The 16,857-nt window shown below is 41.3% G+C and overlaps 1 protein-coding gene across 1 annotated transcript in view; it reads left to right on the top strand.

Annotated features, from left to right (window-relative positions):
* Positions 1–16,857, top strand: part of LOC126183628 (uncharacterized) — a 267,195-nt gene that overhangs the window by 233,676 nt on the left and 16,662 nt on the right. Inside the window, exon 2 of the mRNA XM_049925750.1 lies at positions 42–202. Within this exon, the coding sequence (XP_049781707.1) occupies positions 43–202 (160 nt within the window). The 5' untranslated portion in view covers position 42. The remainder of the gene's footprint in view (positions 1–41; positions 203–16,857) is intronic.

The raw sequence follows: 16,857 nt of genomic DNA, 5'->3' as shown, positions 1-16,857 counted from the left end.
AAAATGAGGAAGAGAGAATGAGGAGGAGGTATGGGTTGCAGGATGCTGTGCTGGCTGCTGGTGTTGGTGGCGCCGGCGGTGCTGGCGGCGCCCTACGTGCGGGACGAGTCTGCCGTGGCCTGGGGGCGGCCGCCCGGCGCAGAAGCCTGGCAGCAGCGCCTGCCGCCCGGCCACAAGGCGGACGACGACGACGTCCACACAGGTGCCACACTTCAAGCCCCATTTATCAGTTCCCATACTTGTGCACTGGTACACGTTGTAACGATTTCAACAGCGTTACTACCAACACAACAGCACAATTGAGACGTTGAGATCAAAAAGGGGATGTTGTTGTTGTTGTTGTCTTCAGTCCTGAGACTGGTTTGATGCAGCTCTCCATGCTACTCTATCCTGTGCAAGCTTCTTCGTCTCCCAGTACCTACTGCAGCCTACATCCTTCTGAATCTGCTTAGTGTATTCATCTCTTGGTCTCCCTCTACGATGTTTACTATCCACGCTGCCCTCCAGTACTAAATTGGTGATCCCTTGATGCCTCAAAACATGTCCTACCAACCGATCCCTTCTTCTAGTCAAGTTGTGCCACAAACTCCTCTTCTCCCCAATTCTGTTCAGTACCTCCTCATTAGTCATGTGATCTACCCATCTAATCTTCAGCATTCTTCTGTAGCACCACATTTCGAAAGCTTCTATTCTCTTCTTGTCTGAACTATTTATCGTCCACGTTTCACTTCTATACATGGCTACACCCCATACAAATACTTTCAGAAACGACTTCCTGAGATTTAAATCCAAACTCGATGTTAACAAATTTCTCTTCTTCAGAAACGATTCCTTGCCATTGCCAGTCTACATTTTATATCCTCTCTACTTCGACCATCATCAGTTATTTTGCTCCCCAAATAGCAAAACTCCTTTACTACTTTAAGTGTCTCATTTCCTAATCTAATTCCGGCAGCATCACCCGATTTAATTCGACTACATTCCATTATCCTCGTTTTGCTTTTGTTGATGTTCATCTTATACCCTCCTTTCAAGTCACTGTCTATTCAGTTCAACTGCTCTTCCAGGTCCTTTGCTATCTCTGACAGAATTACAATGTCATCGGCGAACCTCAAAGTTTTTATCTCTTCTCCTTGGATTTTAATACCTACTCCGAATTTTTCTTTTGTTTCCTTTACTTCCACTGAGCATTGTCAAAAGCTTTCTCTAAGTCTACAAATGCTAGAAACGTAGGTTTGCCTTTCCTTAATCTATTTTCTAAGATAAGTCGTAGGGTCAGTATTGCCTCACGTGTTCCATCATTTCTGCGGAATCCAAACTGATCTTCCCCGAGGTCGGCTTCTATCAATTTTTCCATTCGTCTGTAGAGAATTCGTGTTAGTATTTTGCAGCCGTGGCTTATTAAACTGACAGTTCGGTAATTTTCACATGTGTCCACACCTGCTTTCTTTGGGATTGGTATTATTATATTCTTCTTGAAGTCTGAGGGTATTTCGCCTGTCTCATACATCTTGCTCAGTAAATGGTAGAGTTTTGTTAGGCCTGGCTCTCCCAAGGCTGTCATTAGTTATAATGGGATGTTGTCTACTCCCGGGGCATTGTTTCGACTTACATTTTTCATTGCTCTGTCAAACTCTTCACGCAGTATCGTATCTCCCATTTCATCTTCATCTACATTCTCTTCCATTTCTATAATATTGTCCTCAAGAACATCGCCCTTGTATAGACATTCTATATACTCCTTCCACCTTTCTGCTTTCCCTTCTTTGCTTAGTACTGTCTTCCCATCTGTGATCTTGATATTCCTGCAAGTACTTCTCTTTTCTCCAAAGGTCTCTTAATTTTCCTGTAGTCAGTATCTATCTTACCCTTAGTGATATGTGCCTCTACATCCTGACATTTGTCCTCTAGCCATCCCTGGTTAGCCATTTTGCACTTCCTGTCGATCTCATTTTTGAGAGGTTAGTATTCCTTTTTGCCTGCTTCATTTACTGCATTTTTGTATTTTCTCCTTTCATCAATTAAATTCAATATCTCTTCTGTTACCTAAGGATTTCTATTAGCCCTCGTCTTTTTACCTACTTGATCCTCTGATACCTTCACTATTTCATCTCTCAAAGCTACCCATTCTTCTACTACTGTATTTATTTCCCCCATTCTTGTCAATCGTTCCCTAATGCTCTCCCCGAAGCTCTCTACAGCCTCTGGTTCTTTTAGTTTATTCAGGTCCCATCTCCTCAATTTCCCACCTTTTTGCAATTTCTTCAGTTTTAATCTACAGTTCATAACCAATAGATTGTGGTCAGAGTCCACATCTGGTTAATAAACTAATATTATAGTTGTCATGCCAGTTCCTTATAATAATAATAATTTGCTGTCCTTCCACGAATGGTAATAGAATTTGGGCGTGGTCTCCTTGCTTTTGGAAAGAAGGGAAGAATGTGAGCACGCAAGTACCCATCCTATCCATCATTGTTGGGCATATTGTTGAATTCTGTCAACAATAGTTCCTTCTGAGCAAATGAGAACTTCACAAAACATTTATGCCGGCATCTGTAAACAGATATTAACGTATTGTTGAGCCATATACTCGGCGAATAACATATTTTTACCGATTTCCCGTATTACAGCTAAAATACAAATTTCAACTTTGCGTCCATGAAAGGAATTTATAGTTACATTTTAGTACAATGTTTCTACACAACTTTCCTCTGCTACAGAATATTACATTATGTACAGAGAATTCAAACAGTGTACATTGGATGACTATTTACCTGCAATCTTTTCCTGTTTCCCTCCTAGGAACAATGTTGCCTTTCCAGTTGGCATGATCCAAGCTCTTGACCTTGTCTTGTGTAATCACATTCCTCTTCCACAATTCGGGGCATCTTTTCTTTCTTCTAAATTCATGTAAATCGTCTTCGGACTCGTCTGACTGATCCGTTACCGAAGCCATTTGCAAATCTCACAGCTGATTACTGCAAAGCGCTACATTGCTGCCCTCACGCCTCACGTTCTTTCTTGCAATATAGGGACTTGTCTCTGTGACAAGTCCTCTTTCTGCACGAAACGTAATTTCAACACTGATTTTGACAGGGATATATCACTGAACAAGTCCCATTTTAGAACCAAAAGATACGGAATCGTGTGAAAATAGCAACAACAGTAATAACTCATGTACCCCAAAAATGATGGCAAGTCACGTTTCTGACCTCAACGCCTCAGTTGTGACGACATTAAGGACTATACGAGCTTGCAGTACATGTGCAGGAATGCTATTACGCACCCTAAGCCACTTGGTGTTTTGATATGCCATGGAGTGCAATAATCAAGCTTTCTTGCATACCATAGTTTCCTTGAAGCCAGCTTTAGCCTGCAGATACAAGTGAATTAGCATCTTACACCGATGGCTAATGCGTTGCTATATGAATGTTAAAAGCAGTCTGAAGAAACTGTGATGCCACCGTTCTCAAACTTCGATACCCCAGAGAGCCCGGGCTGTGCGTTTACAGGCAGAAGCTCCATTCTGAAAAACGACCAGTTTCCACTACGCGTAACATTTAAGGGTTTGGCGATTTTGCTTAAATTATGCGCCATGTATAAAAGAATAGATTCACGTCAGACATGACTCATAATTAAAATAAGTACTCGTCTGTTAATAATCTATAGGGTAGCCAGTGTGGGGCTTGTAACCCTTATCTGGCGCATCCCCAGGTGGCGGATATAGGAATGCTCGGTAGATATGCCGGGTAAGTGGGAAATAAAATACCAGCCGTGGACCTAATTGACAACCAGAATCTATGCTGCGTCTGACTTGGTGTAAGCTGCGGTATGGTCGGCGTCTGTTCACCAGGAGGTGCTGTTAACATGCTCCAGGAACTCACAATCCCTGGTTCTACACAACTAGCAAAGCTAGACAATTGATGACAAGCAAACGTGACTCGTACAAGTAATGACAAAATTACCCCTGGTGGGCAATCCACCCTCTCAAAAGTGGCAACCGAGCATTCGGATTCTGGGGAGCTTGAACTTAGACGAGAGAGCAAGTCGGAGTGCTCTGGTAAACTTCCACGAAAAACACACACGCATATGGGCACTTTCAATATTCAGACACTTATTTAAGCAGGAAAATTACACGACCTGACAACAGCACTCACGAAGCAGAAAATTCAAATTCTCACCTTGCAAGAAGCACGCTATACAGATTCAGAAAGGATAGACTACTATAATTACAGACACTTCAAAAGTGGAACAAACAAGAAAATTGGCAAAGGAGTAGCACTATTTGGAATGGCCTTTACCGAAGACAAAAAAGTTCTGGACTCAATAACAGATGTGAAACGCATCAACAATCAACTAATGACCCTACAAATCAAACACACAAACAAAAACCACACCTTTATTTATGTACATGTACCAACAAGTCGTGATAATAAAAGTACCCTAAAAAAACAAAGATTCTGGGAAGAACTTGAAACAGAGATGGCCAAAATTACAAAAGATGATGCGAAAATTCTACTCGGTAACTTCAGTCCACAAATTGCCAGAGAAGAAGAGAACACAGACACAAAAGATAGTAGGAAGCTACCCAGCACACAAATTTACCAACAGAAATGACACACGACTCATTTAATTACGCTAACAAAACAACCTAGAAATTATGTCAACCTCACTTCGGAAACACCCCAAAAAACAAAACAAAAAAGTGGCGATCACGTATCCATCATTTCGGAGGATTTCAGACTGATCATATTGCAATATCATGTGCCTACCAAAAAGAAATTCACGATGTGCAAGTTCGCGAAGGATCATTATTTAACCAGAATAAAAATTAAATTCACACCCAAGAGGAAATTCGAAAGAAAAACACCGCTGATCCCAAAACTTGACCTACACCAAAACAAAGACTCCAAAACCACTAAAAAATAGAAAGAACAACACGCGGAAATTTGGGAGAAATTTCAAACTAAAATCATCAAAACAGAAAAAGATCTGATCCCTCTTCACAAAAAACCAAAACACCCTTGGTGGAATCAAGAGTGCGAGAACGCACTAGTAGAAAGGAGAATGGTATTTCAGAATTACAATTGCAACAAATCAGAAGAAACACTGAAGAAATTTTTCGAAATGCGCGGATAGACTTGTAAGATTTTAAGGCAAATTAAACGAAAATATGTGAGTGAGCAACTGCAGTCAATCGAAGAAAACTTCAAAAACTACAACACACACGATTTCTATAAGAGCTTCGCAAACCCGATCAAAGGGTACCCACTACAAAACCTTTGCTTTCGAAAACAAGACGGTAAATTGGTCCTGACAAATAAAGAAAATTGCCAAGTACTAGCCACGTACTTTTCACAGCTTTTAAATTTTCCGGAACCCAAAGAGAGATTCCCTAAAGTTCAGCCAGAAATATCACCATAGAACTCGTCACCACCAACACAAGAAGAAATTAATGCTCACATCAAGAAACTTAAAAGCAATAAAGCATCAGGGGAGGACGGAATTGTAGCAGCACCCTTGAAAAATTTAGGCCCAAATTCACTCAAAAAAAATACTCAAATAATCCAAAACCTCTGACAAACCGAAAAAATCCCGGATGATTGGAAGATTGCTCTGATTCAACCACTACATAAGAAAGGTAATAAATAAGATGTAAACAACTATAGGGGGATCTCTCTATTACCAGTCACCTACAGATTTATATCAGCCTGTCTCTTGAATAGAACACAACAGCAATTAGAACCCAAAGTAGCACAATATCAAGCAGGATTCAGGCCCAACAGATCATGTCCGGAGCAAATTTCCAACCTCAAAACCATAATCAAAATGTGAGTTCTCAGACAAAAACCTGTAGTATGCGCACTTGTAGATTTTAAAAAAGCATACGATTCAATAGATAGGCTCTAACTATTCCAAATTTTAGAAGCAAGGGGATTAGATCCCGCAACACGAGAAATCACTAAACAGACACTAATGGGCACCAAATCTAAAGTAAAATTTATGGTGGAGATCTCTGAACTCTTCGACATTGAAACAGGTGTGAGACAAGGTGATGGACGCTCGCCTATTCTGCTCAACGTAGTTCTAGATAAAGTTATGGAAGAACGGGAAAAAGAAATCAAGAAATTTGGGGTTTGGAAGTCAGTCCAACTGACCGTTGCCAAAAACAACCTCTACATACTATATCTTGCATTTGCGGACAACTTGGCGATGCTAACAGAGGATGAGTAGACTGCAGTCAAACAGCTGGAAATACCCAAAGAATGTGCATAAAAAGTAGGTTTACACATTTCATTTGAGAAAACTGAATTCTTTTGTTCAAAAACAGAAATTGCAAGCCTGAAAACAAAATATGTTAAATTAAGGGGGTCCCATACTTTAAATACCTTGGAGACTTCATCGAACCGACAGACGTTGAAAAACTCTCACAGCAACATCACCTCCAAAAAATTAAAAAAAAGGATTAGGGTTAACGCAAAACCTCTACAAGAAAAAATCAATTGTATGAGGGGCAAAAATTCGACACTAGAATTCTGTCATAAAACCAGCAATCCTCTACGCAAGTGAAACACTAACCCGTAACAGAAAACAACAACTTGAAGCCATAAAAAAATAAGAGGGCAAGACCATCAGGAAAATTCTAGGAGGAAGACAATCAATTAAAACAATAGAAAGTTTTCAAACATCGAAATCGATATTAGTAAAAGGCTAATGAAATTCTTTGGTCATCTCAGCCGACTACAAGAAAAACGATTGACGAAAATAATAGTAGATTATGTAACCTCACTTAAGAATTCCACACCTTTGCTAGATGAAATTCGAAAGGACCTAAATAATGCAAACACAAGACCACCCGAAATTCTAGAAAGAGACACCTTCAGACACAAAGTAGACAAATGGGAATTTATATCAGAGCAACGAAAAGAAAAACAGTAAAGCGTAAACAAGCCTCTTCGGAAAGAATGAAAGCCTATTGGAAGAACAAGAAGAACTCAAAGAAAAATTGATCGACTTGTTTGCTTAACGTCTTCCATTTCTGGGGAGAATTCGTCAATAATAATAATAATAATAATAATAATAATATACAGGGTAGATATAATTAAACTACTGGAACCAATGTAGACGGAAAACTATTTACCGGTGGCATACCCAACTTTATAGGAATAATGTTCAAACTGTGCGTTGCAGGATTTGCGTTGTTAATAGTGTTATTGTCATGATTTGCCGTTAGGCGCCGGTACTGATGACGCAGGGTTGAAACAAAAGCATCGGTGTGCATTACAGTTGCAGACAGTGTACATGGATCTCGACAAGGTAAGCAGGACTTCATTCGTAAAGCTGTTTTATCAAAACAACAGCTGCTGCTCTTCGCGAGTACCACTGCATTAAAGGAATATGGGATTGAACAACATGATTCGGAAGTTCAAATCAACTGGCGATTTGGGAGAGGTCGATGGTCAATTGCGCCACAAATTGGTGAAGAAACTACTGATGCCACGGCTGAGAATACTGGACGCAATACGCGATCTTCGAGTAGTGCACATGCTGTTTCTCGATAGCTAAACATTCCATGATCCACCATTCCAAGAGTGCTGCGAACAGTTGTGAAATGGTATCTCTAGTGCGGTTCCAGACTGCCGTGGATGCAGATGGTAGTCACATTGCACAACATTTGCATTCTGAGACATAACATGGTACGCAATTTACACATGTTACCCTCTCATGTGGAAATTAATACATGTTCCTTTCAATGATTTATTAGTTATTTCTCTTCCGCATGTCCTAACGAATGTTTCTATAAAATTTCATTATCTTGCGATCACTCGTTTTTCATGGGGGTCTCTCAAGTAAAGGAAGTTTATTGTAACGGCCCTGTACTACGTGCATTGAAAATAGTAGGACATTCCTTTCAAAGAAATAAGAAGAAAAGTTTCTATTACGGCAGGTAAGGAAATGCTAAGCTGCAAAGTCACACTTACTTTATCAGCTGTACCACTTTTTCATTACACTTGCCGTTTTCTGTGTCTTGTATTTTGTTCACATCTCACACAAAGTGTTATAAGTTACGACCATAAGCCTGAATATACGCTTACACGTACTACCACAGTGAGTCTCTAACACACCTGAATGTATCCGGTACAACGCATGTTGCCTCACTTACTGTCATAACTCATGCTAAAAGGAATTGATCATCTTCGATAGGTCTTCGTGGAACTGTATATCTGACGTAATTCCATATAGAAAGAGTCCAGTGAGGTGAGTCTTAAGGCCAATGAATTTCACCACACCGACCATCAATGTGCACACATCAAAACCAGTTTTGCATCGCCCCGGTTCCCAGAACTACTGAAGACAGACGTTGACTGTGGATACTGTGTCACAGACGCAGTCCCTTTGACTGTTCAGAGATGTCACTAAACCCCACCCAGAGATGTAAGCAGCCAGGCATGTGCAGTGCCTATTAGACGGAGGGGTCCGACAGCCGATCAGTTCCAGTCATTCCACCAGGAAGGAGGTACACGACTCGTGTTGTCTGTAGTTCAACCATGCCTAGACGGTCAATACCGCCGTTCGATCGCGTCCGCATTGTTACTTTGTGCTAGGAAGGGCTCTCAACAAGGGAAGTGTGCAGGCGTCTCGGAGTGAAGCAAAGCGATGTTGATCGGACATGGAGTAGATACAGGAAGACAGGAACTATCGATGACATGCCTCGCTCAGGCCGCCAAAGGGCTACTGCTGCAGTGGATGACCGCTACCTACGGACTACGGCTCGGAGGAAACATGTCGAATAATGCATTTCGGCCGGCCGCGGTGGTCTAGCGGTTCTGGCGCTGCAGTCCGGAACCGCGGGACTGCTACGGTCGCAGGTTCGAATCCTGCCTCGGGCATGGGTGTGTGTGATGTCCTTAGCTTAGTTAGGTGTAAGTAGTTCTAAGTTCTAGGGGACTTACGACCTAAGATGTTGAGTCCCATAGTGCTCAGAGCCATTTGAACCATTAATGCATTTCGTGTAACCACAGGAAGTAGTGTTACGACTCAAACTGTGCACAATAGGCTGCATGATGCGCAACTTCACTCCCGACGTCCATGGCGAGGTCCATCTTTGCAACCACGTCACCATGCAGAGCCGGACAGATGGGCCCAACAACATGCCGCATGGACTGCTCAGGGTTGGCATCACGTTCTCTTCACCGATGAGTGTCACATATGCCAGACCAACGTCGGAGACGTGTTTGGAGGCAACCCGGTCAGGCTGCCTTAGACACACTGCCCGAAGAGTGCAGCAAAGTGGACGTTCGCTGATCTTTTGGGGTGGCATTATGTGGGGCCGACGTACGCCGCTGGTGGTCATGGAAGGCGCCGTAACGGCTGTACGATACGTGAATGCCATCCTACGACCGATAGTACAACATATCGGCAGCATATTGGCGAGGCATTCGTCTTCATGGGCGACAGTTCGCGTCCCCATCGTGAACATCTTGTGAATGACTTCCTTCAGGATAACGAAATCGCTCGACTAGAGTGGCCAGCATGTTCTCCACTCATGAACCCTATCGAACATGCCTGGGATAGATGAAAAATGGCTGTTTATGGACGACGTGGCCCACCAACCATTCTGAGGGATCTACGCCTAATCGCCGTTGAGAAGTGGGACAATCTGGACCAACAGTACCTTGATGAACTTGTGGATAGTATGCCACGACGAATACAGGCATGTATCAACGCAAGAGGACGTGCTACTGGGTATTAGAGGTACCGGTGTGTACAGCAGTCTCGACCACCACCTTTGAAGGTCTCGCTGTATGGTGGTACAACATGCAATGAGTGGTTTTCATGAGCAACAAAAAGGGCGGAAATGACGTTTATGTCGATCTCTACTCCAATTTTCTGTACAGGTTCCGGAACTCTCGGAACCGATGTGGTGCAAAACTTTTTTGATGTGTGTACATCAAGCATCTCTCGGGCATGCACACTGAATTGTACAATAGTGTCATCGTGCATAGTGTACACGCCTCATAGGTGATCCTACAACTGGTAATACGTCATCTGAATAATCATGTAAAACATAAAAAGCAAATGTGGAAATGAAACTGTATTCATATTTAGCTGTCACATAACTTGGAAATAAAACGAGCGGGATGACGAAGCCGTAAGACGCTGGATTCGCTTTCGCGAGAACGAGAGTTCAAACCTCCGTCGTCCGACCATCCGGATTTAGGTTTCCAGTGTTTTTCCTAAATCACTTAACGCAACAACATGATGATTCCTTTGAAAAGGACACTACCGATTTCCTTCTCTTTTCTTCCCCAGTCCGAGTTTGTGTTCGAACTCTTATGACCTCGTAATTTAAGGGACGTTAAACATTAAGTTTCCTTCCTTTTTGGAAACTAAGCATTTATGCGCCAAAACTGATATAGGGTTTTCATATTATTTTTGCGTGAGTAATTCAGTTACTCATTGTTTTTATTTAACCCTGAATGTAAAACACTTGAGTGATAATGTTATTGGTTTTCATGAGCTGCAGAATCTTCTCTTACAGACTACGGCACAAACAGCTCCCATACTGTGAGAGACCACAGTTTAGTCTGTCCTTTGTTAACTGCTGTATTGCGATAGCATGATTTGTTCAGAATAGCACTTCGCTTCAGTGTTAAAATGTTTTAAGAAAAAACACCCTACCTACACAGAGCACATCGTAAGCACTACAGACTTGATTGACGTGCTCCAGTTTCTTGAACATGGGTTGTTCTGAGGAGAAAAACTGGTAAGCACACGTCTTATCTCAGAGATTAAGAATGCATTAAAAGGTTCTGACGTTGAGGACATCGATCGAACAATTTCAAAGGCGTCCTGAAAGCAAACACATTACTGCGCTTAGGATTTCCGATCGATGTGTTGAAAGGATTCTGAACTATGGGCTCCATTCAGGCAAACTGATGTTGACAATAAGGCAGACGAAATAGCGAAACCTTCTACCTCTTTGTCAGTGAGATCGGCAACACGTTTCCTCAAGCAGCTGTTGCGTTGTCTAGTGATAGGGTAATTCTAGTGATGGGGTAATTTCCATTTTTGTTGCAGTTTATACATAAAAAACACTTTCGATACTGGGTTGCAGATAAGCTTCTCGTACGTCACTAACGTACGTTGCAGAATCCCTGCCTAACTGCAGTCGTAAATTCGGATACATCCTTTCAAACGAAGAAAGTCTAAATACGACCTCTAAAAGATATTGTGACAGGCTATAAAATTTCGAAGCGTAAGTTGGAAATAATTATTTAAATAAAATGAATTTTTAATACGCCACTTTCTGAACTCGGACTAGAAAGTATAAAATAATTTCTCCTAGGCCCATACAGTTTCGTAACTCCATACAGTAATCTCCAAAATTTGTGATAGTAAATTTTTAATACCAAATACTTGTACGATTTAAAACGACAAATGTGGAGCGCAAGCAATTGGTAAATAGTAAGGAGGTGAACTATTCATGCATCAGTTAGTAAATGGTGTAACATTAAGGCGGTTGACTATTCATGTATCAATTATGTATTGCATACGCCTCACGTTTTCGTTTTAAATCTTATAGGTATTTTCATAGCCATTGAAAATTCACTAATTTTGAGGACTGTCTGTATGGGGTTAGGAATCTGTGAGGGACTCGGAGAAATTATTTTGTACTTTTTAGTCCGATTTTAAAACGTAGTATATTAAAAATTCATTTTTATTTAAGTAATTATTTTCTGATTTTTAGTCTTGAATCTGTGAAATTTTTCAATCAATTTCAAACATTTTGATGAGATTACAACAGAGGTATGTGGTAAATTTCAGGTTTATTTCAGTTTCTTTTCACCTGATTCAATCAATATATTGGTTCCTCCTGCGTATATCCACCAAAAATGCCAAGAAGGTAAAAATTAGAGGACTTGGAGCTTACGCGCAGCCTTACCAGCAATCGTTCTTTCCACAAACTTTTCGCGACTGGAATAGAAAAAGGGGAGAATGGCACACAATGTACCCTCCGTCACACACTTGGCAAAAAAGCGGGTTAATATTACATTGTCATCCATTTCCGAGCTATGTTGAAATTTTCCAGTTTAGCTCACCTGGAAATGACAATGGTACACAAGTACCCTCCGTGACACACCAGACAAGAAAGTGCATTCGCATCCTGTCCTCAGCTAGGCTTAAAAATTCGAGTCTCTAGCTCATGTAGAAGCTAGTTTACAAACAATTGAAAAATTTGTACTAACAGACAGTCAGACAAGGAAGCGACCTAATAAAAATGTGGTAAAGTAGAATGTATGAAGCTCATGCGTCTCATTTACTCTCAATGTTAAGCGATATAGGCGGTTGTCATCTGGTTTCTGTGTGTGGTGACAACTGTTGGCCAGTGCGGTAGCCTGATAGCGTAACTCTATGATTTCTCTCTCTTGGTCACTTCTAAACTGAGCGCACCGCACGTCTTCCTGGAACAACTAAATGTTGAAAGGAAGCAGTGCGACAAGAAGTCGCTGACATTCTGCCCATTGCGTCCGACAAAGCCATAGAAAACACTCGCAGGGTGCTTCAACCTTATGCTGTTAACAATGGCGGACACTTCAGGCATATCGACTGCAAAAGTGATTGACAAGATTGAACTATTTGTGACTGGGTGCAGCGGCATGATCATGTCATTACAACCTCTTTGGGAGTCTTAAATCCTGCAAGCAGTTAAAGGTATTTACTATCGTTAATGCAGCGGAAACGTTAATAGCCGGTACGATAATTGGTCTACGACGATCGAAGAGAGCAAGCCTGGGCTCGATTTTCTGGAATACCTGCTTCTGTTAACCACCTCATGAAAAATATGTGCTACATCCCACTTTTAATTTTTTCTAGTTCAGGCAATTAACTAAACTCTCTGTGCCTGATTTTTATGTTTACTTTACACCATGTGCTTTATGTGCGTTAAATGCTTTCGTTTCTGCAAACTACCCGAAGGTTTCAGCATGTGGTTGAAGAAAAAGTTAACATGACTTCGAGCAAAACGGCAAGTTCTGAGTGCTTTTAGAAATTGTGCAACGATAGGGCAATACATTTTTACCACGTTTTTATTAGGTCGCTTTCTCGTCTGTTTGTCTGTTCGAGACAAATTTTGTAAATGTTTTAAACTAACATCCCGATCAGCTAGAGACTTGAAATTTTAAACACCGCTCAGAACAGAATGGAAATTCAACATTAACCCGTTTTCGCGTCTGGTGTGTGGTTCAGGGAACATTTTGTGACACTGCCACTTCTCTATTATCTTATTCCACTCTCGAAAACATTGCGGGAAGCAAGACTGCTGGTACGTCTCCGTGTGAGCTCGAATCTCTCTAATTTTTACATTCACGGTCTTTTCGCGAGATATACGTAGGAGGAATAAATATATCGGTTGAGTCAGTTGAATAGAAAATGAAACAAACCTGAAATTTATTACATGTCTCTGCTGTAATCTCATCAAATATTTGAAATCGATTGAAAACTTTAACCCATACAAGAATAAAAAGCAGAAAATGATTACTTAAATAAAAATGAATTTTTAGTAAACCACGTTTTTAAATCTGACGTAAAAGTGTAACATAATTTCTCCTAGCCCCATACATATTCCTAACCCAATACAGACAGTCTTCAAAATTTGTGATTGTGAATCTTTAATAGCAATGAAAATATCGCCCTAGAAAGCCAAAGCCTGTGCCATCACCAACAGCAAAGAAGTTCCATGTCAAAAATCTATCGAAGATGATGCATAAAACCCAGAAAGGTCGTTTCAGATGAGGGTTGCCTCTATGTAAGTGTTTCAAATTTGTGCAGTGCACTGAGTGCATAATATATCTTTGTTTCACAGAAAATGGAACAGTTTCTTTAGTTGCATAAAAATAGCAGAATGGATCATTAGCGTACGGGCTACAAAAAGCAAATTATGCATGTTGTCGCACGCCAACAAGAGTGGCGTGTCGTCAGAAGAGAATGTATCTTGTGTGTGTTCTGGAGACACAGTTTTACTGAAGTACGAACTACAGGTGCATCAGACAGCGGAAGTGAATTATTGCGGTAACTTGAAACATACACCAAAACTGATGTAGACAGGATAGTATGATACTTGTCGCCAAACGTCTAAGTTGCACACAGATACACAGTGAAACTTTAGCAATATGTAAGCCAAATGCAATGTCGCGTCCAGCTTTAATGAAATGATGCCATCAATCTGAGCAATGCCACACACACATGGACGATGCTGATCGGTAAGGAAGGCCATTGACAACGACATTCACCTCAGACGTTAACGCCCAGGCAATCGAGAAATTAACTGGCACCAGGCTAGAAGTGCGAGAATGACACTGGTCAACAACAGCTAAACAAAAACATTATTATCATTGCATTGGTCCACAATATGCATGGAGATTATACACTAGATATACCGTCATGGACTCTAAACCTCAGCTGGTAAGTGGATGGATACAGACTGCACTATTTCTCTGCCTCGTGATGACTGGGTGTTGTGTGATGTCCTTAGGTTAGTTAGGTTTAAGCAGTTCTAAGTTCTAGGGGACTGATGACCATAGATGTTAAGTCCCATAGTGCTCAGAGCCATTTTTAGACTGCACTAATTTGCCGCAAGCCTTGCAATTCTCATAGGCTATGAACAGGTGGTTTCTTGTACTGTGCTGGCAAGCAAGCTGTATTCCTTTGCGTCGACACTGGACGGTTTTTGGGGCCAGAAAAAACGTGTAATTAAGTATAGTGCTTCTCAGATCATTGTTGCATGAACACGGTCTTGCAGCATAGCCAATTGCTCATCTGGAAGATACCATATCTACTGGGGAATGCATCGGACATTAAGTGATCAGAAATAACAGTGAATCAGTCCACGGATATCACTGTATCTGCAGTAATAGTCACAGATCTCATAAGACCCTAGTGAAGTACCTAGTGACATAATGTTTCTACAACTAACATGATAAAACCCATGAATACGTGTGCCGGGTAAGCATTCTGGAAGGCGGCGTACCCTCTCATGTCAGTCGACGTAATGTAACAGGAAATGCGATCAATTTGAAAAGACAACGCTTTCCCATCTTTCAATGGTCCAGTAAAGATGCACCTGTATCCATTTTACTCGTCATGGACAATGTCGTCGGCTCGACAATGGACCACATACAGCTTATCTGTTGCGGAACTCCGTTTATGAAAAAGTGGAACAATCAATGTGCACCAAAAAATTCCTAACTTCCTTAATATCGTCCTCGGATGTAAGTTATGCCATAAATAGTTACTATTCTGTCAAAAGCCTGTCCTACCACCCAGACAAAGCATTTCCATGGCAGCCATGATTTACTTCAGGTAAATGTTAGGGCGGCTCCTTCAACAAGATCACGGCTGATTCGCTTCTAAATCGAGTACCACCTGCAGTGACCTCGACGTCGAGACCTGCTCCCGCCTTTATTTTCATTAGCTATCAGTTTCGGCACACATTTTCGGTAACTCCAATGACTGTTGACTGAGAAAGCCCGACCAACCTCTTCATTTCCGTGATTCCAGTCCCCAGTTCTGGGTCTTATAAAGTATCCCAAGTCGCTACCCTACTCTCTATTATCTATAAGGCTCTCTGTATTCTATCAGGACAGCCAAATGGTTTCGATTAGGATAGCAAGTGCTCCCTAATGCCGTCCGCACGCAACGCAGTCGAGTGATATCACGATTATTGTGTAATCCTTCGGAATCATTTCGTTGTTGCAAATGGAAAGAAATAACACTCTACATCTTTAAAGAAGGTGAATAAGGAATTTTGAAGTTATCGCGTGTTTTCCGATTCCTTTTTATGGCTGCCAGCGAATGAAGATAGGAAGTTCAAATTTGAAAAAAAAAAACCTGTAATATGATACGTAAAACACATTCATTATGTTTATTGTTGTTTTTTTGCAATATGAAATGAGTAAATTCAGGAAAAACTAGCGATAAACATATTTTACTTGCATCAGTGTAGATTTGGGCTTATAATTTTGAAATTTTAATATGTTGTAGAGTGAAGAGTATTCGACTTGGTTTGGCTTTTGAGTGCTGCGCCTTAAATACTGTAGCCACTATACACATCTGAATCGATTTCTCAGAGCACACAGTGGTATGCACCACGTCTTTAAAAAAATGGTATTAGTTTATCCTGCTAGATAATGAACTTCACTGGGGAAAGTAGCCCTTTTCAAATGGCTCAAATGGCTCTGAGCACTATGGGAGTTCACATCTAAGGTAATCAGCCCCCTAGAACATAGAACTACTTAAACCTAACTAACCTAAGGACATCACACGCATCCATGCCCGAGGCAGGATTCGAACCTGCGACCGTAGCAGTCGCGCGGTTCCTGTCTGAAGCGCCTAGAACCGCTCGGCCACCGCGGCTGGCCTTTTTCAAAACATTGTCTAGTCATTACGAAGTCCCAAACTGGACAGCAATATTCATACATAGTAATCAAAACTAGTGTGATTACTACAGGCAGGTGTGCGTTTGAGACAGTGGCGGCTGCTGTGTAAGAGAACAAGAGCACATGAATACCCTAACTTTTGACATCTTGCGGATTTATTGGTTACTTTTCTTTGACTACTGTTAAACGTAACATAGATGCTGCAATCTGAAAGGTACGGGACTTAAATCTACCATGCTACTGCTCCTTAAGTCTCCATGAAACTTGGCATCAGGGTCGCGAGCACACCTTCAGTTGTGCACGTTTTAAGAAGCTTTTGCGCATGCGCAACTCACGTGACGTAATTGCCTTACAGGCCAAATACATACGGATTTGATAAACAATGTGCACAGTTCACAGTGTGCACACCCCTTTAAGT

The sequence above is a fragment of the Schistocerca cancellata genome, chromosome 4 (genome assembly GCF_023864275.1).
Source record: "Schistocerca cancellata isolate TAMUIC-IGC-003103 chromosome 4, iqSchCanc2.1, whole genome shotgun sequence".
Classification (NCBI taxonomy): Eukaryota; Metazoa; Arthropoda; class Insecta; order Orthoptera; family Acrididae; genus Schistocerca; species Schistocerca cancellata.
This window is presented reverse-complemented; position numbering and strand designations above follow the sequence as displayed.